The sequence below is a fragment of the Haemaphysalis longicornis genome, unplaced genomic scaffold (assembly GCF_048455015.1).
Source record: "Haemaphysalis longicornis isolate Haplotype H1 unplaced genomic scaffold, Haemaphysalis longicornis Haplotype H1 scaffold_3, whole genome shotgun sequence".
Classification (NCBI taxonomy): domain Eukaryota; kingdom Metazoa; phylum Arthropoda; class Arachnida; order Ixodida; family Ixodidae; genus Haemaphysalis; species Haemaphysalis longicornis.
The window spans coordinates 183,119,837-183,140,191 of record NW_027526335.1 but is presented as its reverse complement, the minus strand read 5'-3'; the positions used below and the strand labels follow the sequence as shown (position 1 = coordinate 183,140,191).

General features: G+C 48.7%; 1 protein-coding gene and 43 non-coding genes across 44 annotated transcripts; all 44 read left to right on the top strand.

Annotated features, from left to right (window-relative positions):
• The first annotated feature begins 20 nt into the window (after positions 1-20).
• On the top strand, positions 21-92 carry Trnae-cuc (transfer RNA glutamic acid (anticodon CUC)). Its single transcript has one exon. It is a non-coding gene; the product is annotated as a tRNA-Glu (tRNA).
• Positions 93-353: 261 nt separating this feature from the next.
• On the top strand, positions 354-425 carry Trnae-cuc (transfer RNA glutamic acid (anticodon CUC)). Its single transcript has one exon. It is a non-coding gene; the product is annotated as a tRNA-Glu (tRNA).
• A 7-nt stretch (positions 426-432) lies between these two features.
• Positions 433-504, top strand: Trnah-aug (transfer RNA histidin (anticodon AUG)). Its single transcript has one exon. It is a non-coding gene; the product is annotated as a tRNA-His (tRNA).
• Positions 505-687: 183 nt separating this feature from the next.
• Positions 688-759, top strand: Trnae-cuc (transfer RNA glutamic acid (anticodon CUC)). The gene has a single exon. It is a non-coding gene; the product is annotated as a tRNA-Glu (tRNA).
• Positions 760-1,022: 263 nt separating this feature from the next.
• Positions 1,023-1,094, top strand: Trnae-cuc (transfer RNA glutamic acid (anticodon CUC)). The gene has a single exon. It is a non-coding gene; the product is annotated as a tRNA-Glu (tRNA).
• Positions 1,095-1,357: 263 nt separating this feature from the next.
• Positions 1,358-1,429, top strand: Trnae-cuc (transfer RNA glutamic acid (anticodon CUC)). The gene has a single exon. It is a non-coding gene; the product is annotated as a tRNA-Glu (tRNA).
• A 262-nt stretch (positions 1,430-1,691) lies between these two features.
• Positions 1,692-1,763, top strand: Trnae-cuc (transfer RNA glutamic acid (anticodon CUC)). Its single transcript has one exon. It is a non-coding gene; the product is annotated as a tRNA-Glu (tRNA).
• Positions 1,764-2,026: 263 nt separating this feature from the next.
• Positions 2,027-2,098, top strand: Trnae-cuc (transfer RNA glutamic acid (anticodon CUC)). Its single transcript has one exon. It is a non-coding gene; the product is annotated as a tRNA-Glu (tRNA).
• A 5,545-nt stretch (positions 2,099-7,643) lies between these two features.
• On the top strand, positions 7,644-7,715 carry Trnae-cuc (transfer RNA glutamic acid (anticodon CUC)). Its single transcript has one exon. It is a non-coding gene; the product is annotated as a tRNA-Glu (tRNA).
• A 263-nt stretch (positions 7,716-7,978) lies between these two features.
• Positions 7,979-8,050, top strand: Trnae-cuc (transfer RNA glutamic acid (anticodon CUC)). The gene has a single exon. It is a non-coding gene; the product is annotated as a tRNA-Glu (tRNA).
• A 7-nt stretch (positions 8,051-8,057) lies between these two features.
• Positions 8,058-8,129, top strand: Trnah-aug (transfer RNA histidin (anticodon AUG)). The gene has a single exon. It is a non-coding gene; the product is annotated as a tRNA-His (tRNA).
• Positions 8,130-8,313: 184 nt separating this feature from the next.
• Positions 8,314-8,385, top strand: Trnae-cuc (transfer RNA glutamic acid (anticodon CUC)). Its single transcript has one exon. It is a non-coding gene; the product is annotated as a tRNA-Glu (tRNA).
• A 263-nt stretch (positions 8,386-8,648) lies between these two features.
• Positions 8,649-8,720, top strand: Trnae-cuc (transfer RNA glutamic acid (anticodon CUC)). Its single transcript has one exon. It is a non-coding gene; the product is annotated as a tRNA-Glu (tRNA).
• A 262-nt stretch (positions 8,721-8,982) lies between these two features.
• Positions 8,983-9,054, top strand: Trnae-cuc (transfer RNA glutamic acid (anticodon CUC)). Its single transcript has one exon. It is a non-coding gene; the product is annotated as a tRNA-Glu (tRNA).
• Positions 9,055-9,061: 7 nt separating this feature from the next.
• On the top strand, positions 9,062-9,133 carry Trnah-aug (transfer RNA histidin (anticodon AUG)). Its single transcript has one exon. It is a non-coding gene; the product is annotated as a tRNA-His (tRNA).
• Positions 9,134-9,317: 184 nt separating this feature from the next.
• Trnae-cuc (transfer RNA glutamic acid (anticodon CUC)) lies at positions 9,318-9,389 on the top strand. The gene has a single exon. It is a non-coding gene; the product is annotated as a tRNA-Glu (tRNA).
• A 7-nt stretch (positions 9,390-9,396) lies between these two features.
• Trnah-aug (transfer RNA histidin (anticodon AUG)) lies at positions 9,397-9,468 on the top strand. Its single transcript has one exon. It is a non-coding gene; the product is annotated as a tRNA-His (tRNA).
• Positions 9,469-9,987: 519 nt separating this feature from the next.
• Trnae-cuc (transfer RNA glutamic acid (anticodon CUC)) lies at positions 9,988-10,059 on the top strand. Its single transcript has one exon. It is a non-coding gene; the product is annotated as a tRNA-Glu (tRNA).
• Positions 10,060-10,322: 263 nt separating this feature from the next.
• Positions 10,323-10,394, top strand: Trnae-cuc (transfer RNA glutamic acid (anticodon CUC)). Its single transcript has one exon. It is a non-coding gene; the product is annotated as a tRNA-Glu (tRNA).
• A 263-nt stretch (positions 10,395-10,657) lies between these two features.
• On the top strand, positions 10,658-10,729 carry Trnae-cuc (transfer RNA glutamic acid (anticodon CUC)). Its single transcript has one exon. It is a non-coding gene; the product is annotated as a tRNA-Glu (tRNA).
• A 263-nt stretch (positions 10,730-10,992) lies between these two features.
• Positions 10,993-11,064, top strand: Trnae-cuc (transfer RNA glutamic acid (anticodon CUC)). The gene has a single exon. It is a non-coding gene; the product is annotated as a tRNA-Glu (tRNA).
• A 304-nt stretch (positions 11,065-11,368) lies between these two features.
• Positions 11,369-12,246, top strand: LOC144175579 (uncharacterized). Its single transcript, XM_077704636.1, has one exon. It carries the CDS (start codon positions 11,389-11,391, stop codon positions 12,244-12,246), a length of 858 nt encoding a protein of 285 aa, XP_077560762.1. The 5' UTR covers positions 11,369-11,388.
• On the top strand, positions 12,225-12,296 carry Trnae-cuc (transfer RNA glutamic acid (anticodon CUC)). The gene has a single exon. It is a non-coding gene; the product is annotated as a tRNA-Glu (tRNA).
• Positions 12,297-12,559: 263 nt separating this feature from the next.
• Trnae-cuc (transfer RNA glutamic acid (anticodon CUC)) lies at positions 12,560-12,631 on the top strand. Its single transcript has one exon. It is a non-coding gene; the product is annotated as a tRNA-Glu (tRNA).
• A 263-nt stretch (positions 12,632-12,894) lies between these two features.
• On the top strand, positions 12,895-12,966 carry Trnae-cuc (transfer RNA glutamic acid (anticodon CUC)). The gene has a single exon. It is a non-coding gene; the product is annotated as a tRNA-Glu (tRNA).
• Positions 12,967-13,229: 263 nt separating this feature from the next.
• Trnae-cuc (transfer RNA glutamic acid (anticodon CUC)) lies at positions 13,230-13,301 on the top strand. Its single transcript has one exon. It is a non-coding gene; the product is annotated as a tRNA-Glu (tRNA).
• Positions 13,302-13,564: 263 nt separating this feature from the next.
• Positions 13,565-13,636, top strand: Trnae-cuc (transfer RNA glutamic acid (anticodon CUC)). The gene has a single exon. It is a non-coding gene; the product is annotated as a tRNA-Glu (tRNA).
• Positions 13,637-13,899: 263 nt separating this feature from the next.
• Trnae-cuc (transfer RNA glutamic acid (anticodon CUC)) lies at positions 13,900-13,971 on the top strand. Its single transcript has one exon. It is a non-coding gene; the product is annotated as a tRNA-Glu (tRNA).
• Positions 13,972-14,234: 263 nt separating this feature from the next.
• Trnae-cuc (transfer RNA glutamic acid (anticodon CUC)) lies at positions 14,235-14,306 on the top strand. Its single transcript has one exon. It is a non-coding gene; the product is annotated as a tRNA-Glu (tRNA).
• Positions 14,307-14,569: 263 nt separating this feature from the next.
• Trnae-cuc (transfer RNA glutamic acid (anticodon CUC)) lies at positions 14,570-14,641 on the top strand. The gene has a single exon. It is a non-coding gene; the product is annotated as a tRNA-Glu (tRNA).
• Positions 14,642-14,904: 263 nt separating this feature from the next.
• On the top strand, positions 14,905-14,976 carry Trnae-cuc (transfer RNA glutamic acid (anticodon CUC)). The gene has a single exon. It is a non-coding gene; the product is annotated as a tRNA-Glu (tRNA).
• A 263-nt stretch (positions 14,977-15,239) lies between these two features.
• Positions 15,240-15,311, top strand: Trnae-cuc (transfer RNA glutamic acid (anticodon CUC)). Its single transcript has one exon. It is a non-coding gene; the product is annotated as a tRNA-Glu (tRNA).
• Positions 15,312-15,574: 263 nt separating this feature from the next.
• On the top strand, positions 15,575-15,646 carry Trnae-cuc (transfer RNA glutamic acid (anticodon CUC)). The gene has a single exon. It is a non-coding gene; the product is annotated as a tRNA-Glu (tRNA).
• Positions 15,647-16,243: 597 nt separating this feature from the next.
• Trnae-cuc (transfer RNA glutamic acid (anticodon CUC)) lies at positions 16,244-16,315 on the top strand. Its single transcript has one exon. It is a non-coding gene; the product is annotated as a tRNA-Glu (tRNA).
• Positions 16,316-16,578: 263 nt separating this feature from the next.
• On the top strand, positions 16,579-16,650 carry Trnae-cuc (transfer RNA glutamic acid (anticodon CUC)). The gene has a single exon. It is a non-coding gene; the product is annotated as a tRNA-Glu (tRNA).
• A 263-nt stretch (positions 16,651-16,913) lies between these two features.
• Trnae-cuc (transfer RNA glutamic acid (anticodon CUC)) lies at positions 16,914-16,985 on the top strand. The gene has a single exon. It is a non-coding gene; the product is annotated as a tRNA-Glu (tRNA).
• Positions 16,986-17,248: 263 nt separating this feature from the next.
• On the top strand, positions 17,249-17,320 carry Trnae-cuc (transfer RNA glutamic acid (anticodon CUC)). Its single transcript has one exon. It is a non-coding gene; the product is annotated as a tRNA-Glu (tRNA).
• A 597-nt stretch (positions 17,321-17,917) lies between these two features.
• Trnae-cuc (transfer RNA glutamic acid (anticodon CUC)) lies at positions 17,918-17,989 on the top strand. The gene has a single exon. It is a non-coding gene; the product is annotated as a tRNA-Glu (tRNA).
• Positions 17,990-18,252: 263 nt separating this feature from the next.
• Positions 18,253-18,324, top strand: Trnae-cuc (transfer RNA glutamic acid (anticodon CUC)). The gene has a single exon. It is a non-coding gene; the product is annotated as a tRNA-Glu (tRNA).
• Positions 18,325-18,587: 263 nt separating this feature from the next.
• On the top strand, positions 18,588-18,659 carry Trnae-cuc (transfer RNA glutamic acid (anticodon CUC)). Its single transcript has one exon. It is a non-coding gene; the product is annotated as a tRNA-Glu (tRNA).
• Positions 18,660-18,922: 263 nt separating this feature from the next.
• Positions 18,923-18,994, top strand: Trnae-cuc (transfer RNA glutamic acid (anticodon CUC)). The gene has a single exon. It is a non-coding gene; the product is annotated as a tRNA-Glu (tRNA).
• A 263-nt stretch (positions 18,995-19,257) lies between these two features.
• Trnae-cuc (transfer RNA glutamic acid (anticodon CUC)) lies at positions 19,258-19,329 on the top strand. The gene has a single exon. It is a non-coding gene; the product is annotated as a tRNA-Glu (tRNA).
• Positions 19,330-19,592: 263 nt separating this feature from the next.
• Positions 19,593-19,664, top strand: Trnae-cuc (transfer RNA glutamic acid (anticodon CUC)). The gene has a single exon. It is a non-coding gene; the product is annotated as a tRNA-Glu (tRNA).
• A 597-nt stretch (positions 19,665-20,261) lies between these two features.
• Positions 20,262-20,333, top strand: Trnae-cuc (transfer RNA glutamic acid (anticodon CUC)). The gene has a single exon. It is a non-coding gene; the product is annotated as a tRNA-Glu (tRNA).
• The last annotated feature ends 22 nt before the right edge of the window (positions 20,334-20,355 follow it).

Genomic DNA, 20,355 nt, shown 5'->3' with positions numbered 1-20,355 from the left:
CTTTTTCACACTTGGCGTGTTCCGGCATTGTCTAGTGGCTAGGATACCTGGCTCTCACCCAGGAGGTCCGGGTTCGATTCCCGGCGTCGGAAAGTCTTCGATCTCATGGTGTAATGGTTAGCACTCTGCGCTATGAATCCAGCGATCCGAGTAAAATCTCGGTGAGACCTTACATTTTTAGATGTATAACACACTTTTGCTAATCGTTACTCCGGCCCGTCTTTCCTTATTCACAGCGCAATGCGTTTGCCTGTTCCCAAAATGAGCCCTCTTATGAAATAACGTGCATTTATTTTAAGTTTTGCATGTCTTCACGATCCCCTTAAGCAGCTCTTATTTCACAGTCGGCGTGTTCCGGCGTTGTCTAGTGGCTAGGATACCTGGCTCTCACCCAGGAGGCCCGGGTTCGATTCCCGGCGTCGGAAAGTTTTCGGTCTCATGGTGTAATGGTTAGCACTCTGCGCTATGAATCCAGCGATCCGAGTTCAAATCTCGGTGAGACCTTACATTTTTAGATGTATACACACTTTTGCCAATCGTTACTCCAGCCCGTCTTTCCTTATTCACAGCGCAATGCGTTTGCCTGTTCCCAAAATGAGCCCTCTTATGAAATAACGTGCATTTATTTCAAGTTTTGCATGTCTTCACGATCCCCTTAAAGCAGCGCTTATTTCACACTCGGCGTGTTCCGGCGTTGTCTAGTGGGTAGGATACCTGGCTCTCACCCAGGAGGCCCGGGTTCGATTCCCGGCGTCGGAAAGTTTTCAGTCTCATGGTGTAATGGTTAGCACTCTGCGCTATGAATCCAGCGATCCGAGTTCAAATCTCGGTGAGACCTTACATTTTTAGATGTATAACACACTTTTGCCAATCGTTACCTCGGCCCGTCTTTCCTTATTCACAGCGCAATGCGTTTGCCTGTTCCCAAAATGAGCCCTCTTATGAAATAACGTGCGTTTATTTCAAGTTTTGCATGTATTCACGATCCCCTTAAAGCAGCGCTTATTTCACACTCGGCGTGTTCCGGCGTTGTCTAGTGGCTAGGATACCTGGCTCTCACCCAGGAGGCCCGGGTTCGATTCCCGGCGTCGGAAAGTCTTCGATCTCATGGTGTAATGGTTAGCACTCTGCGCTATGAATCCAGCAATCCGAGTTCAAATCTCGGTGAGACCTTACATTTTTAGATGTATAACACACTTTTGCCAATCGTTACTCCGGCCCGTCTTTCCTTATTCACAGCGCAATGCGTTTGCCTGTTCCCAAAATGAGCCCTCTTATGAAATAACCTGCGTTTATTTCAAGTTTTGCGTGTCTTCACGATCCCCTAAAAGCAGCGCCTTTTTCACACTCGGCGTGTTCCGGCGTTGTCTAGTGGCTAGGATACCTGGCTCTCACCCAGGAGGTCCGGGTTCGATTCCCGGCGTCGGAAAGTCTTCGATCTCATGGTGTAATGGTTAGCACTCTGCGCTATGAATCCAGCGATCCGAGTAAAATCTCGGTGAGACCTTACATTTTTAGATGTATAACACACTTTTGCCAATCGTTACTCCGGCCCGTCTTTCCTTATTCACAGCGCAATGCGTTTGCCTGTTCCCAAAATGAGCCCTCTTATGAAATAACGTGCATTTATTTTAAGTTTTGCATGTCTTCACGATCCCCTTAAAGCAGCTCTTATTTCACACTCGGCGTGTTCCGGCGTTGTCTAGTGGCTAGGATACCTGGCTCTCACCCAGGAGGCCCGGGTTCGATTCCCGGCGTCGGAAAGTTTTCGGTCTCATGGTGTAATGGTTAGCACTCTGCGCTATGAATCCAGCGAACCGAGTTCAAATCTCGGTGAGACCTTACATTTTTAGATGTATAACACACTTTTGCCAATCGTTACTCCGGCCCGTCTTTCCTTATTCACAGCGCAATGCGTTTGCCTGTTCCCAAAATGAGCCCTCTTATGAAATAACGTGCATTTATTTCAAGTTTTGCATGTCTTCACGATCCCCTTAAAGCAGCGCTTATTTCACACTCGGCGTGTTCCGGCGTTGTCTAGTGGCTAGGATACCTGGCTCTCACCCAGGAGGCCCGGGTTCGATTCCCGGCGTCGGAAAGTTTTCGGTCTCATGGTGTAATGGTTAGCACTCTGCGCTATGAATCCAGCGATCCGAGTTCAAATTTCGGTGAGACCTTACATTTTTAGATGTATAACACACTTTTGCCAATCGTTACTCCGGCCCGTCTTTCCTTATTCACAGCGCAATGCGTTTGCCTGTTCCCAAAATGAGCCCTCTTATGAAATAACGTGCGTTTATTTCAAGTTTTGCGTGTCTTCACGATCCCCTAAAAGCAGCGCCTTTTTCACACTCGGCGTGTTCCGGCGTTGTCTAGTGGCTATTTCCACTTCCGGCCACCTAGGTGAGCGGACGTGTGAACATGAGCTCTCCTAGAGCGGATACAGCATCCCGTCAGGGTTGCGGAAACAGGAATGCTGCTAACGAAGACCAGGAGTATCAAGTCATGCTGCCAAGTATCCCATCAGGTCGTTCGGTAAATAATACTGTGTTTTTGCACGGAGACCTCAGGGCCCGGCCTTATCGTGTAGAAGATTTCCGGGACACTTTGATTCATCTGAAGCTGCTCCCAGATGTGCTCGCGCTGGGGGCGTATCATATGAATCACGTTTGGGCGATAACGTTCAGCAGCGCAGACGCAACAAGGAAAATGGTGCAAGCTAAGGAAGTCACCGTGAAAAGACACCGCTGCGTCGTTATCGACCCCAGCAACCAGGATGTGCGGTTTAAGTTGCATTGGCTGCTGTACAACGTCCCGGACGACGACGTGCGCGTTGCCCTTGCCGCGTACGGCAAGGTTGTCAGCGTGACGAGGGACCGCTGGCGTGTTCACGGCGTCGTCGACAAAGGTTCGACGACTCGCTGGGTGACGCTTCAGCTCAAGCCAGGTGTCAAGGCCGATGACCTACCGCATCAGCTTCGCGTCGCCGGTGACCAAGCCCTGCTTGTGGTGCCTGGACGGGCGCCCATGTGTCTGCGTTGCCACTGCTCCGGTCACGTACGACGTGAGTGCCGTGTGCCGCGCTGTGGTGTTTGTCGTCGGCTTGGCCACGACGATACCCAGTGCGTGAAAACGTACGCGAATGTGGCAGGGCCCGTGACGAACGAGGAAGACTCCGAACTCGTCATGGACGAAGCGGAGGCGGAAGCTGCTGCGGGAGGTGGAGGGGAAACGCCGCCCACCGAACCACCTGTAACACAGGTGGACCCCGCAACGAAGGAACCGGCCCTGCAAGGCGCTCCTGCTCCTGAAGGTGTCACCGGAGAGCGAATCAATGACGGCGACCCAATGGACGAGTCGGGGACGCTGAAAATCAACTCACGCGGCGAGAGTGATAGCGACGAAGACAAGTTGGAAGCAGTGGTTAAAAGACCGCGCAAGGAGGACAGCAGCAGCGGTGAGAAGCCTTCGGCTACCACGTCTACGGAACCGGCAAGGGAAACGTTCGCGCGACGGTCTTCCTTCAAGCCGAAACCCAATGTAACAAAGGACCGTGCGGCGGCGGCAACGCCCCCACATTAGCGGGCAACGGCTACGAGTGTTGTGTGTTGAGGCGCTGAACCATGTGAACGTGAACCACCTTCGACGCGGAAAGGCGAGCCCCGAACACGAAGTGCAACAAGTTGGTAAGGTCAAGCATGACTGCAAATATTACTCCGGTCATTGCGCTAAGTGTTCTTGGGGAAAATGTGTCTAGTACCGGTACATTTTATTGGTTGATAAAGTGTTTTGTGTGCCCCTAACCTATTGTCAATGGCCGATATAAGTCATGCATTGTGTGTGGGCACGCTAAATGTTCGCGGGTTGTCGGCCAGGCGCAGGCAGTACCAGCTTAGTCGACTGCTTCTCGACGAAGGTTTAGATTTGGTGGCCGTTCAGGAGACCAAAGTCGAGAGCCAAGAGCATACAGATCGGATGGTCCAGCCATTTACAACACGATACTACGTTTGTGTGAGCCACGCTATAGGTATGTCCGCTGGTTGCGTAATTTTTGTTAGAAACAGTCTAGGTATTGTGATAGAGGCGGTTGTAACGAGTGAGGTGGGACGGTTTGTTGTTGTTGATTTTTTGTACATTGAATGCCGTTGGCGTATTATTTGTGTTTATGCTCCTAATAAGGAAAATGATCGAAATGTTTTTTTTCAATCAGTAGAACCGTTTTTGAAGTGTGACAGACGTGTAATATTCTTGGGTGATTTTAACTGTGTGTGCTCTACTGAAGATCGTTCGAAGAATTCAGCAACGCGTGATAAGAGTGCTTTGTTGTTGTCCACAATGACTGGTACCCATTGCCTAGAGGATGTAGGACTCACACTCAGGAGCGGAGTTACCCCTCGCTACACGCATTTTCAGCGTGAGTGTCATGCCCGACTCGACCGGGCCTACGTGTCATTAGAGTTAGTTCCACTGATCAGCTCATATGAAGTAAAGCATGTGTCATTTAGTGACCATAGCTTAGTAATGTTCACTGTGGGAGTAAAGAAAAAAATGACCAATTTTAACTGGGACCTGTGGAAGTTCAATACAAAGCTGCTAAATGATGAGAAATTCGTGGAATGTGTAGAGGGACAGTTAGAAAAACTATTGTCATGTCAAACGAACAGCTACAGTGCGATGTGGGAAGAAGTAAAAAGTAATATAAAACTTATGGCAATAGAAAAAGGAAGCATCCTTCGCTATGACGAAAGGAAAAAAGAAAACGAACTGAAAGCACAACTCGTCTATCTCACAGAAATAGAAAGCACCCAGCCTGGTACGTTTTTAAATGAAATTAAAGACGTGAAAAACCAACTAGAAGTTATAGACACGGAAAGGTATCGGGCCGCAATGATCCGTTCTAGAAGCGAAAAATTGTGGGCGGGCGAAGCACCAAATAAAAGGGCTCTCAGTGATGAAAAAAGATACGCAACAAAAAATGAGATTAAATGCATACAGTATAAGAACCAAGTAACGGATGACAAAAAAATAATTGAACAGGCTTTTATTGAACACTATCACGAATTGTTCGGTAAGAAAAGGCAAACAGAAGAAGGGTTTGCAAATAATTTTCTGATGCGCATGCCCAGATTAGAAGACGAAGTTAGGCAGAGCTTGGAGCAAGTTATAAGCGTGGAAGAGATAAAGGACGCAATCGATGCACTTGCCCCTGGAAAATCGCCCGGACCAGACGGTTTGGGGGCGGAATTTTATAAGGCCTTCAAGCACATGATGGCTCCAATCTTGCACGCCGTTATTGAGGAGTCGTATTCATTAAAGCGTGTGCCCCGGTCTTTCACAACAGCCAATATGGTTTTGATTCCAAAAACGGATGACCCAGAAAAACTCATATCGGTGGGGTCTTATCGTCCGATAAGCCTCACCAATGTAGATTACAAGATCTATATGAAGGTACTAGCAAAAAGAATGCAAACAATCATAAGAGAAGTAGTTGGCCCCCACCAGACGTGCGGTATTAAAGGACGGAATATTGCGACGAATGTGCACGTTGCGCGGAGTGTGCTAGAATGCTGCGACGCGTTTGAGAGCCGAGTAGCTATGATGCAGATAGATTTAGCTAAGGCATTCGACAGGGTATCGCATGAAATATTATTTGATGTGTTAAAGCACGTGAATGTCGGAAGTGTTATTCTAGAAGGGGTAAAAATGGTGTATAACGAATGTACTACCCGCATTGTTATAAATAGGACTCTTACGGAAAGCATACCTGTTCGATCGTCCGTAAGGCAGGGCTGCCCGTTAAGTCCGTTATTATTTGCAATTTATTTGGAGCCTTTCTGTTTAAGTGTCATTAACGATGAAAGTGTAAGGGGCTTTCAACTACATACCAAGGAAGTTAAAATTCTTGCATACGCAGACGACATAGCGGTGTTTTGCACAGACAGTGAAAGTGTATTGAAGGTTGAGGAAAACGTCAGAAAGTACTGCACGCAGACTGGGAGTGCAATAAATTGGGAGAAGAGCGCTGGTTTCTGGCACGGTTGCTGGCAGAGCCCGCCCGAGTACTTTGCAAACATGCGGTGGACAACGCTGCCGACGGCGTACTTGGGAGTGCCACTGGAATGTTACAAAGAAAGTACGGAATATTGGGCAGGGGAAACGAAAAAAATGAACGAGAAGGTGCAGGCGTGGCAGGGACGAGATTTTTCCATGTTTGCGCGTGCGTTTGTTTGCAATGTGTTTTTAGTTGCTAAAGTTTGGTATGTGTTACAAGTGCTATTCATGTCTCGCGTCAGTGTTCAAAAAATACACAGAGTGTTCGCAACGTTTATTTGGGGATCTAGTTGGGAGCGAACCAGCCGAACCAACTTATTTCGATCGGTGCGGTGCGGAGGGCTTGGCCTTGCCCACCTATTTATTCGGCAACTTGTTTCACGCTTTATTTTCTTGCGTGATCAAAGTGACCCTTTCCTGCGTACTGTTATACAGGTGCGTCTTCAAAGCCACCTGCCTGAATTCATTGTATCATCTACTCAGTGCATGGGATGGTCCGTAACAGGGTACTTGCGTGAAGTTATTTCGTCGTATCGTTTTCTAATAGTTCGATTTTCGAGAGAGTATCTGAGCACAATTACAAGAAAAAAGTTGTACAGTGATTTGGTGGACACATTATTGCCTGTTCCCCTTTACCGTGCAAACTACATTGGCAAGGAAGGCCAGGATGTGTTGAAAAGGGTGAAAAAAATGCCAGTTAAACCATCAGTTAAGACTTTCTTTTTCAAGCTGCATACAAACACATTGTCAGTTAAAACGTGGTTGCATGAAAAGGGCCTTTTTGTTCCATGGAGCACGGACTGTCGCCTTTGCAAAACACCAGAAACCGTGGAACATGTATTCATTGATTGTTGGGACGCCGTGTTTCACTGGGATGTCTTGAAGAGAACCCTAAAGAAAGAACTGCCTATCAGTGCACACGGTATCCGCTACTTACCGGTTGATAACACAGAAATGCCAGTCGACCTGATAATGCTATTGAGCCTCCACGCAATGTGGAAAACGGGAACAGCAGTAGATAATGCAGATTTGCATGCACGCCCGGTACGGCAAAACTTCATTGAAAGTGTGTGTTATATACGTGATGTTTTTCAAGCCCAAAACGACCCCCCTGAGTGGACAAAAGTTCTGGATGAATTGGCGTGCCTAAAAACCTTCTAGGCACTACATTCCGGCCAGTGTGTGGCTGATGTGTCTGGTGTGTCTGATGTGTATTTATATTTTGTTCTGGAAAGTGAACAGGCAATAAAGAAAAAAAAAAGCGTTGTCTAGTGGCTAGGATACCTGGCTCTCACCCAGGAGGTCCGGGTTCGATTCCCGGCGTCGGAAAGTCTTCGATCTCATGGTGTAATGGTTAGCACTCTGCGCTATGAATCCAGCGATCCGAGTTCAAATCTCGGTTAGACCTTACATTTTTAGATGTATAACACACTTTTGCCAATCGTTACTCCGGCCCGTCTTTCCTTATTCACAGCGCAATGCGTTTGCCTGTTCCCAAAATGAGCCCTCTTATTAAATAACGTGCGTTTATTTCAAGTTTTGCATGTCTTCACGATCCCCTTAAAGCAGCGCTTATTTCACACTCGGCGTGTTCCGGCGTTGTCTAGTGGCTAGGATACCTGGCCCTCACCCAGGAGGCCCGGGTTCGATTCCCGGCGTCGGAAAGTCTTCGATCTCATGGTGTAATGGTTAGCACTCTGCGCTATGAATCCAGCGATCCGAGTTCAAATCTCGGTGAGACCTTACATTTTTAGATGTATAACCCACTTTTGCCAATCGTTACTCCGGCCCGTCTTTCCTTATTCACAGCGTAATACGTCCGCCTGTTCCCAAAATGAGCCCTCTTATGAAATAACGTGCATTTATTTCAAGTTTTTCATGTCTTCACGATCCCCTTAAAGCAGCGCTTCTTTCACACTCGGCGTGTTCCGGCGTTGTCTAGTGGCTAGGATACCTGGCTCTCACCCAGGAGGCCCGGTTTCGATTCCCGGTGTCGGAAAGTTTTCGGTCTCATGGTGTAATGGTTAGCACTCTGCGCTATGAATCCAGCGATCCGAGTTCAAATCTCGGTGAGACCTTACATTTTTAGATGCATAACACACTTTTGCCAATCGGTACTCCGGCCCGTCTTTCCTTATTCACAGCGCAACGCGTTTGCCTGTTCCCAAAATGAGCCCTCTTATGAAATAACGTGCATTTATTTCAAGTTTTGCATGTCTTCACGATCCCCTTAAAGCAGCGCTTATTTCACACTCGGCGTGTTCCGCCGTTGTCTAGTGGGTAGGATACCTGGCTCTCACCCAGGAGGCCCGGGTTCGATTCCCGGCGTCGGAAAGTCTTCGATCTCATGGTGTAATGGTTAGCACTCTGCGCTATGAATCCAGCAATCCGAGTTCAAATCTCGGTGAGACCTTACATTTTTAGATGTATAACACACTTTTGCCAATCGTTACTCCGGCCCGTCTTTCCTTATTCACAGCGCAATGCGTTTGCCTGTTCCCAAAATGAGCCCTCTTATGAAATAACCTGCGTTTATTTCAAGTTTTGCGTGTCTTCACGATCCCCTAAAAGCAGCGCCTTTTTCACACTCGGCGTGTTCCGGCGTTGTCTAGTGGCTAGGATACCTGGCTCTCACCCAGGAGGTCCGGGTTCGATTCCCGGCGTCGGAAAGTCTTCGATCTCATGGTGTAATGGTTAGCACTCTGCGCTATGAATCCAGCGATCCGAGTAAAATCTCGGTGAGACCTTACATTTTTAGATGTATAACACACTTTTGCCAATCGTTACTCCGGCCCGTCTTTCCTTATTCACAGCGCAATGCGTTTGCCTGTTCCCAAAATGAGCCCTCTTATGAAATAACGTGCATTTATTTTAAGTTTTGCATGTCTTCACGATCCCCTTAAAGCAGCTCTTATTTCACACTCGGCGTGTTCCGGCGTTGTCTAGTGGCTAGGATACCTGGCTCTCACCCAGGAGGCCCGGGTTCGATTCCCGGCGTCGGAAAGTTTTCGGTCTCATGGTGTAATGGTTAGCACTCTGCGCTATGAATCCAGCGATCCGAGTTCAAATCTCGGTGAGACCTTACATTTTTAGATGTATAACACACTTTTGCCAATCGTTACTCCGGCCCGTCTTTCCTTATTCACAGCGCAATGCGTTTGCCTGTTCCCAAAATGAGCCCTCTTATGAAATAACGTGCATTTATTTCAAGTTTTGCATGTCTTCACGATCCCCTTAAAGCAGCGCTTATTTCACACTCGGCGTGTTCCGGCGTTGTCTAGTGGCTAGGATACCTGGCTCTCACCCAGGAGGCCCGGGTTCGATTCCCGGCGTCGGAAAGTTTTCGGTCTCATGGTGTAATGGTTAGCACTCTGCGCTATGAATCCAGCGATCCGAGTTCAAATCTCGGTGAGACCTTACATTTTTAGATGTATAACACACTTTTGCCAATCGTTACTCCGGCCCGTCTTTCCTTATTCACAGCGCAATGCATTTGCCTGTTCCCAAAATGAGCCCTCTTATGAAATAACTTGCGTTTATTTCAAGTTTTGCATGTCTTCACGATCCCCTTAAAGCAGCGCTTATTTCACACTCGGCGTGTTCCGGCGTTGTCAAGTGGCTAGGATACCTGGCTCTCACCCAGGAGGCCCCGGTTCGATTCCCGGCGTCGGAAAGTCTTCGATCTCATGGTGTAATGGTTAGCACTCTGCGCTATGAATCCAGCGATCCGAGTTCAAATCTCGGTGAGACCTTACATTTTTAAATGTATAACACACTTTTGCCAATCGTTACTCCGTCCCGTCTTTCCTTATTCACAGCGCAATGCGTTTGCCTGTTCCCAAAATGAGCCCTCTTATGAAATAACGTGCGTTTATTTCAAGTTTTGCGTGTCTTCACGATCCCCTAAAAGCAGCGCCTTTTTCACACTCGGCGTGTTCCGGCGTTGTCTAGTGGCTAGGATACCTGGCTCTCACCCAGGAGGTCCGGGTTCGATTCCCGGCGTCGGAAAGTCTTCGATCTCATGGTGTATTGGTTAGCACTCTGCGCTATGAATCCAGCGATCCGAGTTCAAATCTCGGTGAGACCTTACATTTTTAGATGTATAACACACTTTTGCCAATCGTTACTCCGGCCCGTCTTTCCTTATTCACAGCGCAATGCGTTTGCCTGTTCCCAAAATGAGCCCTCTTATGAAATAACGTGCATTTATTTCAAGTTTTGCATGTTTTCACGATCCCCTTAAAGCAGCGCTTATTTCACTCTCGGCGTGTTCCGGCGTTGTCTAGTGGCTAGGATACCTGGCTCTCACCCAGGAGGCCCGGGTTCGATTCCCGGCGTCGGAAAGTCTTCGATCTCATGGAGTAATGGTTAGCACTCTGCGCTATGAATCCAGCGATCCGAGTTCAAATTTCGGTGAGACCTTACATTTTTAGATGTATAACACACTTTTGCCAATCGTTACTCCGGCCCGTCTTTCCTTATTCACAGCGCAATGCGTTTGCCTGTTCCCAAAATGAGCCCTCTTATGAAATAACGTGCGTTTATTTCAAGTTTTGCGTGTCTTCACGATCGCCTAAAAGCAGCGCCTTTTTCACACTCGGCGTGTTCCGGCGTTGTCTAGTGGCTAGGATACCTGGCTCTCACCCAGGAGGCCCGGGTTCGATTCCCGGCGTCGGAAAGTCTTCGATCTCATGGTGTAATGGTTAGCACTCTGCGCTATGAATCCAGCAATCCGAGTTCAAATCTCGGTGAGACCTTACATTTTTAGATGTATAACACACTTTTGCCAATCGTTACTCCGGCCCGTCTTTCCTTATTCACAGCGCAATGCGTTTGCCTGTTCCCAAAATGAGCCCTCTTATGAAATAACCTGCGTTTATTTCAAGTTTTGCGTGTCTTCACGATCCCCTAAAAGCAGCGCCTTTTTCACACTCGGCGTGTTCCGGCGTTGTCTAGTGGCTAGGATACCTGGCCCTCACCCAGGAGGCCCGGGTTCGATTCCCGGCGTCGGAAAGTCTTCGATCTCATGGTGTAATGGTTAGCACTCTGCGCTATGAATCCAGCAATCCGAGTTCAAATCTCGGTGAGACCTTACATTTTTAGATGTATAACACACTTTTGCCAATCGTTACTCCGGCCCGTCTTTCCTTATTCACAGCGCAATGCGTTTGCCTGTTCCCAAAATGAGCCCTCTTATGAAATAACCTGCGTTTATTTCAAGTTTTGCGTGTCTTCACGATCCCCTAAAAGCAGCGCCTTTTTCACACTCGGCGTGTTCCGGCGTTGTCTAGTGCGGCATTCCACTTCCGGCTGCCAAGCTGTGAAGGTGCGGAAAGGATGAGCTCCGATAGCTCGTTATCGGCGGCCGCCGGCCGCGGTTTATCTGTTTCTTCGGACGAATACCGTGTTTTACTGCCTCCGCTGCCAACTGGAAATGCTGCGCTTAACACTGTGTTTTTGCACTGTGATGTGTCCGGGCGGCCATACCGCATCAACGACTTCGAAGACGAGATGGAACGACTGGGAGTGATCCAGGATGTGGCGTCGATTGGCGCCTATCAAATGAACCATGTGTGGGCTGTGTCGACGCACTCCGCGGCAGCCAAGCACCGCCTAGTTGCTGCGAAAGAACTTCGTATCAAGGGCAAGAAATGTCTCGTGCTCGACCCCAACGATGGCGAAATACGCATCAAGATCCACTGGCTGCCGTACCAGCTTAGCGATGACGTCGTGCGGAAGGCCCTCGAGCCTTTCGGAAAAGTTGACCGCATCACAAGAGAGACTTGGCCAACAAGCAAGTTCAAGGGAGCCCAAACGTCGATAAGGTCAGTAACCATAACCTTGAAGAATGGGTACACGACCGAAACATTGCCGCATCAGCTGCGTATCCAGGGAGGCAATGCCCTTGTGATAGTGCCCGGACGATCGCCTTTGTGCCTGAGGTGCAAGAGGAATGGGCATATCAGAAAGAACTGCCGCATACCGCGGTGCTCCGAATGCCGGAGGTTCGGGCATGAGGCTCCGGATTGCCGGAAGACCTACGCGATGGTCACGGGAGGCAAGAGTGAGGAGGAAGACACAGAAGCCGTTATGGATGAGGAAGAAGCTGAGGAGGCAGCGGCCTCCCCCCCACTGCACGAAGACCAGCCGACGTTGGAGACAACGCAAACCCCCCCGGCGTTGTCTAGTGGCTAGGATACCTGGCCCTCACCCAGGAGGCCCGGGTTCGATTCCCGGCGTCGGAAAGTCTTCGATCTCATGGTGTAATGGTTAGCACTCTGCGCTATGAATCCAGCAATCCGAGTTCAAATCTCGGTGAGACCTTACATTTTTAGATGTATAACACACTTTTGCCAATCGTTACTCCGGCCCGTCTTTCCTTATTCACAGCGCAATGCGTTTGCCTGTTCCCAAAATGAGCCCTCTTATGAAATAACCTGCGTTTATTTCAAGTTTTGCGTGTCTTCACGATCCCCTAAAAGCAGCGCCTTTTTCACACTCGGCGTGTTCCGGCGTTGTCTAGTGGCTAGGATACCTGGCCCTCACCCAGGAGGCCCGGGTTCGATTCCCGGCGTCGGAAAGTCTTCGATCTCATGGTGTAATGGTTAGCACTCTGCGCTATGAATCCAGCAATCCGAGTTCAAATCTCGGTGAGACCTTACATTTTTAGATGTATAACACACTTTTGCCAATCGTTACTCCGGCCGGTCTTTCCTTATTCACAGCGCAATGCGTTTGCCTGTTCCCAAAATGAGCCCTCTTATGAAATAACCTGCGTTTATTTCAAGTTTTGCGTGTCTTCACGATCCCCTAAAAGCAGCGCCTTTTTCACACTCGGCGTGTTCCGGCGTTGTCTAGTGGCTAGGATACCTGGCCCTCACCCAGGAGGCCCGGGTTCGATTCCCGGCGTCGGAAAGTCTTCGATCTCATGGTGTAATGGTTAGCACTCTGCGCTATGAATCCAGCAATCCGAGTTCAAATCTCGGTGAGACCTTACATTTTTAGATGTATAACACACTTTTGCCAATCGTTACTCCGGCCCGTCTTTCCTTATTCACAGCGCAATGCGTTTGCCTGTTCCCAAAATGAGCCCTCTTATGAAATAACCTGCGTTTATTTCAAGTTTTGTGTGTCTTCACGATCCCCTAAAAGCAGCGCCTTTTTCACACTCGGCGTGTTCCGGCGTTGTCTAGTGGCTAGGATACCTGGCCCTCACCCAGGAGGCCCGGGTTCGATTCCCGGCGTCGGAAAGTCTTCGATCTCATGGTGTAATGGTTAGCACTCTGCCCTATGAATCCAGCAATCCGAGTTCAAATCTCGGTGAGACCTTACATTTTTAGATGTATAACACACTTTTGCCAATCGTTACTCCGGCCCGTCTTTCCTTATTCACAGCGCAATGCGTTTGCCTGTTCCCAAAATGAGCCCTCTTATGAAATAACGTGCATTTATTTCAAGTTTTGCATGTCTTCACGATCCCCTTAAAGCAGCGCTTATTTCACTCTCGGCGTGTTCTGGCGTTGTCTAGTGGCTAGGATACCTGGCTCTCACCCAGGAGGCCCGGGTTCGATTCCCGGCGTCGGAAAGTCTTCGATCTCATGGAGTAATGGTTAGCACTCTGCGCTATGAATCCAGCGATCCGAGTTCAAATTTCGGTGAGACCTTACATTTTTAGATGTATAACCCACTTTTGCCAATCGTTACTCCGGCCCGTCTTTCCTTATTCACAGCGCAATGCGTTTGCCTGTTCCCAAAATGAGCCCTCTTATGAAATAACGTGCGTTTATTTCAAGTTTTGCGTGTCTTCACGATCGCCTAAAAGCAGCGCCTTTTTCACACTCGGCGTGTTCCGGCGTTGTCTAGTGGCTAGGATACCTGGCTCTCACCCAGGAGGCCCGGGTTCGATTCCCGGCGTCGGAAAGTCTTCGATCTCATGGTGTAATGGTTAGCACTCTGCGCTATGAATCCAGCAATCCGAGTTCAAATCTCGGTGAGACCTTACATTTTTAGATGTATAACACACTTTTGCCAATCGTTACTCCGGCCCGTCTTTCCTTATTCACAGCGCAATGCGTTTGCCTGTTCCCAAAATGAGCCCTCTTATGAAATAACCTGCGTTTATTTCAAGTTTTGCGTGTCTTCACGATCCCCTAAAAGCAGCGCCTTTTTCACACTCGGCGTGTTCCGGCGTTGTCTAGTGGCTAGGATACCTGGCCCTCACCCAGGAGGCCCGGGTTCGATTCCCGGCGTCGGAAAGTCTTCGATCTCATGGTGTAATGGTTAGCACTCTGCGCTATGAATCCAGCAATCCGAGTTCAAATCTCGGTGAGACCTTACATTTTTAGATGTATAACACACTTTTGTCAATCGTTACTCCGGCCCGTCTTTCCTTATTCACAGCGCAATGCGTTTGCCTGTTCCCAAAATGAGCCCTCTTATGAAATAACGTGCATTTATTTCAAGTTTTGCGTGTCTTCACGATCGCCTAAAAGCAGCGCCTTTTTCACACTCGGCGTGTTCCGGCGTTGTCTAGTGGCTAGGATACCTGGCTCTCACCCAGGAAGCCCGGGTTCGATTCCCGGCGTCGGAAAGTCTTCGATCTCATGGTGTAATGGTTAGCACTCTGCGCTATGAATCCAGCAATCCGAGTTCAAATCTCGGTGAGACCTTACATTTTTAGATGTATAACACACTTTTGCCAATCGTTACTCCGGCCCGTCTTTCCTTATTCACAGCGCAATGCGTTTGCCTGTTCCCAAAATGAGCCCTCTTATGAAATAACCTGCGTTTATTTCAAGTTTTGCGTGTCTTCACGATCCCCTAAAAGCAGCGCCTTTTTCACACTCGGCGTGTTCCGGCGTTGTCTAGTGGCTAGGATACCTGGCCCTCACCCAGGAGGCCCGGGTTCGATTCCCGGCGTCGGAAAGTCTTCGATCTCATGGTGTAATGGTTAGCACTCTGCGCTATGAATCCAGCAATCCGAGTTCAAATCTCGGTGAGACCTTACATTTTTAGATGTATAACACACTTTTGTCAATCGTTACTCCGGCCCGTCTTTCCTTATTCACAGCGCAATGCGTTTGCCTGTTCCCAAAATGAGCCCTCTTATGAAATAACGTGCATTTATTTCAAGTTTTGCGTGTCTTCACGATCGCCTAAAAGCAGCGCCTTTTTCACACTCGGCGTGTTCCGGCGTTGTCTAGTGGCTAGGATACCTGGCTCTCACCCAGGAAGCCCGGGTTCGATTCCCGGCGTCGGAAAGTCTTCGATCTCATGGTGTAATGGTTAGCACTCTGCGCTATGAATCCAGCAATCCGAGTTCAAATCTCGGTGAGACCTTACATTTTTAGATGTATAACACACTTTTGCCAATCGTTACTCCGGCCCGTCTTTCCTTATTCACAGCGCAATGCGTTTGCCTGTTCCCAAAATGAGCCCTCTTATGAAATAACCTGCGTTTATTTCAAGTTTTGCGTGTCTTCACGATCCCCTAAAAGCAGCGCCTTTTTCACACTCGGCGTGTTCCGGCGTTGTCTAGTGGCTAGGATACCTGGCCCTCACCCAGGAGGCCCGGGTTCGATTCCCGGCGTCGGAAAGTCTTCGATCTCATGGTGTAATGGTTAGCACTCTGCGCTATGAATCCAGCAATCCGAGTTCAAATCTCGGTGAGACCTTACATTTTTAGATGTATAACACACTTTTGCCAATCGTTACTCCGGCCCGTCTTTCTATATTCACAGCGCAATGCGTTTGCCTGTTCCCAAAATGAGCCCTCTTATGAAATAACCTGCGTTTATTTCAAGTTTTGCGTGTCTTCACGATCCCCTAAAAGCAGCGCCTTTTTCACACTCGGCTTGTTCCGGCGTTGTCTAGTGGCTAGGATACCTGGCCCTCACCCAGGAGGCCCGGGTTCGATTCCCGCGTCGGAAAGTCTTCGATCTCATGGTGTAATGGTTAGCACTCTGCGCTATGAATCCAGCAATCCGAGTTCAAATCTCGGTGAGACCTTACATTTTTAGATGTATAACACACTTTTGCCAATCGTTACTCCGGCCCGTCTTTCCTTATTCACAGCGCAATGCGTTTGCCTGTTCCCAAAATGAGCCCTCTTATGAAATAACCTGCGTTTATTTCAAGTTTTGCGTGTCTTCACGATCCCCTAAAAGCAGCGCCTTTTTCACACTCGGCGTGTTCCGGCGTTGTCTAGTGGCTAGGATACCTGGCCCTCACCCAGGAGGCCCGGGTTTGATTCCCGGCGTCGGAAAGTCTTCGATCTCATGGTGTAATGGTTAGCACTCTGCGCTATGAATCCAGCAATCCGAGTTCAAATCTCGGTGAGACCTTACATTTTTAGATGTATAACACACTTTTGCCAATCGTTACTCCGGCCCGTCTTTCCTTATTCACAGCGCAATGCGTTTGCCTGTTCCCAAAATGAGCCCTCTTATGAAATAACGTGCATTTATTTCAAGTTTTGCATGTCTTCACGATCCCCTTAAAGCAGCGCTTATTTCACTCTCGGCGTGTTCTGGCGTTGTCTAGTGGCTAGGATACTTGGCTCTCACCCAGGAGGCCCGGGTTCGATTCCCGGCGTCGGAAAGTCTTCGATCTCATGGAGTAATGGTTAGCACTCTGCGCTATGAATCCAGCGATCCGAGTTCAAATTTCGGTGAGACCTTACATTTTTAGATGTATAACACACTTTTGCCAATCGTTACTCCGGCCCGTCTTTTCTTATTCACAGCGCAATGCGTTTGCCTGTTCCCAAAATGAGCCCTCTTATGAAATAACGTGCGTTTATTTCAAGTTTTGCGTGTCTTCACGATCGCCTAAAAGCAGCGCCTTTTTCACACTCGGCGTGTTCCGGCGTTGTCTAGTGGCTAGGATACCTGGCTCTCACCCAGGAGGCCCGGGTTCGATTCCCGGCGTCGGAAAGTCTTCGATCTCATGGTGTAATGGTTAGCACTCTGCGCTATGAATCCAGCAATCCGAGTTCAAATCTCGGTGAGACCTTACATTTTTAGATGTATAACACACTTTTGCCAATCGTTACTCCGGCCCGTCTTTCCTTATTCACAGCGCAATGCGTTTGCCTGTTCCCAAAATGAGCCCTCTTATGAAATAACCTGCGTTTATTTCAAGTTTTGCGTGTCTTCACGATCCCCTAAAAGCAGCGCCTTTTTCACACTCGGCGTGTTCCGGCGTTGTCTAGTGGCTAGGATACCTGGCCCTCACCCAGGAGGCCCGGGTTCGATTCCCGGCGTCGGAAAGTCTTCGATCTCATGGTGTAATGGTTAGCACTCTGCGCTATGAATCCAGCAATCCGAGTTCAAATCTCGGTGAGACCTTACATTTTTAGATGTATAACACACTTTTGCCAATCGTTACTCCGGCCCGTCTTTCTATATTCACAGCGCAATGCGTTTGCCTGTTCCCAAAATGAGCCCTCTTATGAAATAACCTGCGTTTATTTCAAGTTTTGCGTGTCTTCACGATCCCCTAAAAGCAGCGCCTTTTTCACACTCGGCGTGTTCCGGCGTTGTCTAGTGGCTAGGATACCTGGCCCTCACCCAGGAGGCCCGGGTTCGATTCCCGCGTCGGAAAGTCTTCGATCTCATGGTGTAATGGTTAGCACTCTGCGCTATGAATCCAGCAATCCGAGTTCAAATCTCGGTGAGACCTTACATTTTTAGATGTATAACACACTTTTGCCAATCGTTACTCCGGCCCGTCTTTCCTTATTCACAGCGCAATGCGTTTGCCTGTTCCCAAAATGAGCCCTCTTATGAAATAACCTGCGTTTATTTCAAGTTTTGCGTGTCTTCACGATCCCCTAAAAGCAGCGCCTTTTTCACACTCGGCGTGTTCCGGCGTTGTCTAGTGGCTAGGATACCTGGCCCTCACCCAGGAGGCCCGGGTTTGATTCCCGGCGTCGGAAAGTCTTCGATCTCATGGTGTAATGGTTAGCACTCTGCGCTATGAATCCAGCAATCCGAGTTCAAATCTCGGTGAGACCTTACATTTTTAGATGTATAACACACTTTTGCCAATCGTTACTCCGGCCCGTCTTTCCTTATTCACAGCGCAATGCGTTTGCCTGTTCCCAAAATGAGCCCTCTTATGAAATAACGTGCATTTATTTCAAGTTTTGCATGTCTTCACGATCCCCTTAAAGCAGCGCTTATTTCACTCTCGGCGTGTTCTGGCGTTGTCTAGTGGCTAGGATACTTGGCTCTCACCCAGGAGGCCCGGGTTCGATTCCCGGCGTCGGAAAGTCTTCGATCTCATGGAGTAATGGTTAGCACTCTGCGCTATGAATCCAGCGATCCGAGTTCAAATTTCGGTGAGACCTTACATTTTTAGATGTATAACACACTTTTGCCAATCGTTACTCCGGCCCGTCTTTCCTTATTCACAGCGCAATGCGTTTGCCTGTTCCCAAAATGAGCCCTCTTATGAAATAACGTGCGTTTATTTCAAGTTTTGCGTGTCTTCACGATCGCCTAAAAGCAGCGCCTTTTTCACACTCGGCGTGTTCCGGCGTTGTCTAGTGGCTAGGATACCTGGCTCTCACCCAGGAGGCCCGGGTTCGATTCCCGGCGTCGGAAAGTCTTCGATCTCATGGTGTAATGGTTAGCACTCTGCGCTATGAATCCAGCAATCCGAGTTCAAATCTCGGTGAGACCTTACATTTTTAGATGTATAACACACTTTTGCCAATCGTTACTCCGGCCCGTCTTTCCTTATTCACAGCGCAATGCGTTTGCCTGTTCCCAAAATGAGCCCTCTTATGAAATAACCTGCGTTTATTTCAAGTTTTGCGTGTCTTCACGATCCCCTAAAAGCAGCGCCTTTTTCACACTCGGCGTGTTCCGGCGTTGTCTAGTGGCTAGGATACCTGGCCCTCACCCAGGAGGCCCGGGTTCGATTCCCGGCGTCCGAAAGTCTTCGATCTCATGGTGTAATGGTTAGCACTCTGCGCTATGAATCCAGCAATCCGAGTTCAAATCTCGGTGAGACCTTACATTTTTAGATGTATAACACACTTTTGTCAATCGTTACTCCGGCCCGTCTTTCCTTATTCACAGCGCAATGCGTTTGCCTGTTCCCAAAATGAGCCCTCTTATGAAATAACGTGCATTTATTTCAAGTTTTGCGTGTCTTCACGATCGCCTAAAAGCAGCGCCTTTTTCACACTCGGCGTGTTCCGGCGTTGTCTAGTGGCTAGGATACCTGGCTCTCACCCAGGAAGCCCGGGTTCGATTCCCGGCGTCGGAAAGTCTTCGATCTCATGGTGTAATGGTTAGCACTCTGCGCTATGAATCCAGCAATCCGAGTTCAAATCTCGGTGAGACCTTACATTTTTAGATGTATAACACACTTTTGCCAATCGTTACTCCGGCCCGTCTTTCCTTATTCACAGCGCAATGCGTTTGCCTGTTCCCAAAATGAGCCCTCTTATGAAATAACCTGCGTTTATTTCAAGTTTTGCGTGTCTTCACGATCCCCTAAAAGCAGCGCCTTTTTCACACTCGGCGTGTTCCGGCGTTGTCTAGTGGCTAGGATACCTGGCCCTCACCCAGGAGGCCCGGGTTCGATTCCCGGCGTCGGAAAGTCTTCGATCTCATGGTGTAATGGTTAGCACTCTGCGCTATGAATCCAGCAATCCGAGTTCAAATCTCGGTGAGACCTTACATTTTTAGATGTATAACACACTTTTGCCAATCGTTACTCCGGCCCGTCTTTCTATATTCACAGCGCAATGCGTTTGCCTGTTCCCAAAATGAGCCCTCTTATGAAATAACCTGCGTTTATTTCAAGTTTTGCGTGTCTTCACGATCCCCTAAAAGCAGCGCCTTTTTCACACTCGGCGTGTTCCGGCGTTGTCTAGTGGCTAGGATACCTGGCCCTCACCCAGGAGGCCCGGGTTCGATTCCCGCGTCGGAAAGTCTTCGATCTCATGGTGTAATGGTTAGCACTCTGCGCTATGAATCCAGCAATCCGAGTTCAAATCTCGGTGAGACCTTACATTTTTAGATGTATAACACACTTTTGCCAATCGTTACTCCGGCCCGTCTTTCCTTATTCACAGCGCAATGCGTTTGCCTGTTCCCAAAATGAGCCCTCTTATGAAATAACCTGCGTTTATTTCAAGTTTTGCGTGTCTTCACGATCCCCTAAAAGCAGCGCCTTTTTCACACTCGGCGTGTTCCGGCGTTGTCTAGTGGCTAGGATACCTGGCCCTCACCCAGGAGGCCCGGGTTTGATTCCCGGCGTCGGAAAGTCTTCGATCTCATGGTGTAA

Bases quoted from the DNA above. Each gene is read 5' to 3' on its own strand.
- LOC144175579 (XM_077704636.1), top strand. From the start codon at position 11,389: ATGAGCTCCGATAGCTCGTTATCGGCGGCCGCCGGCCGCGGTTTATCT.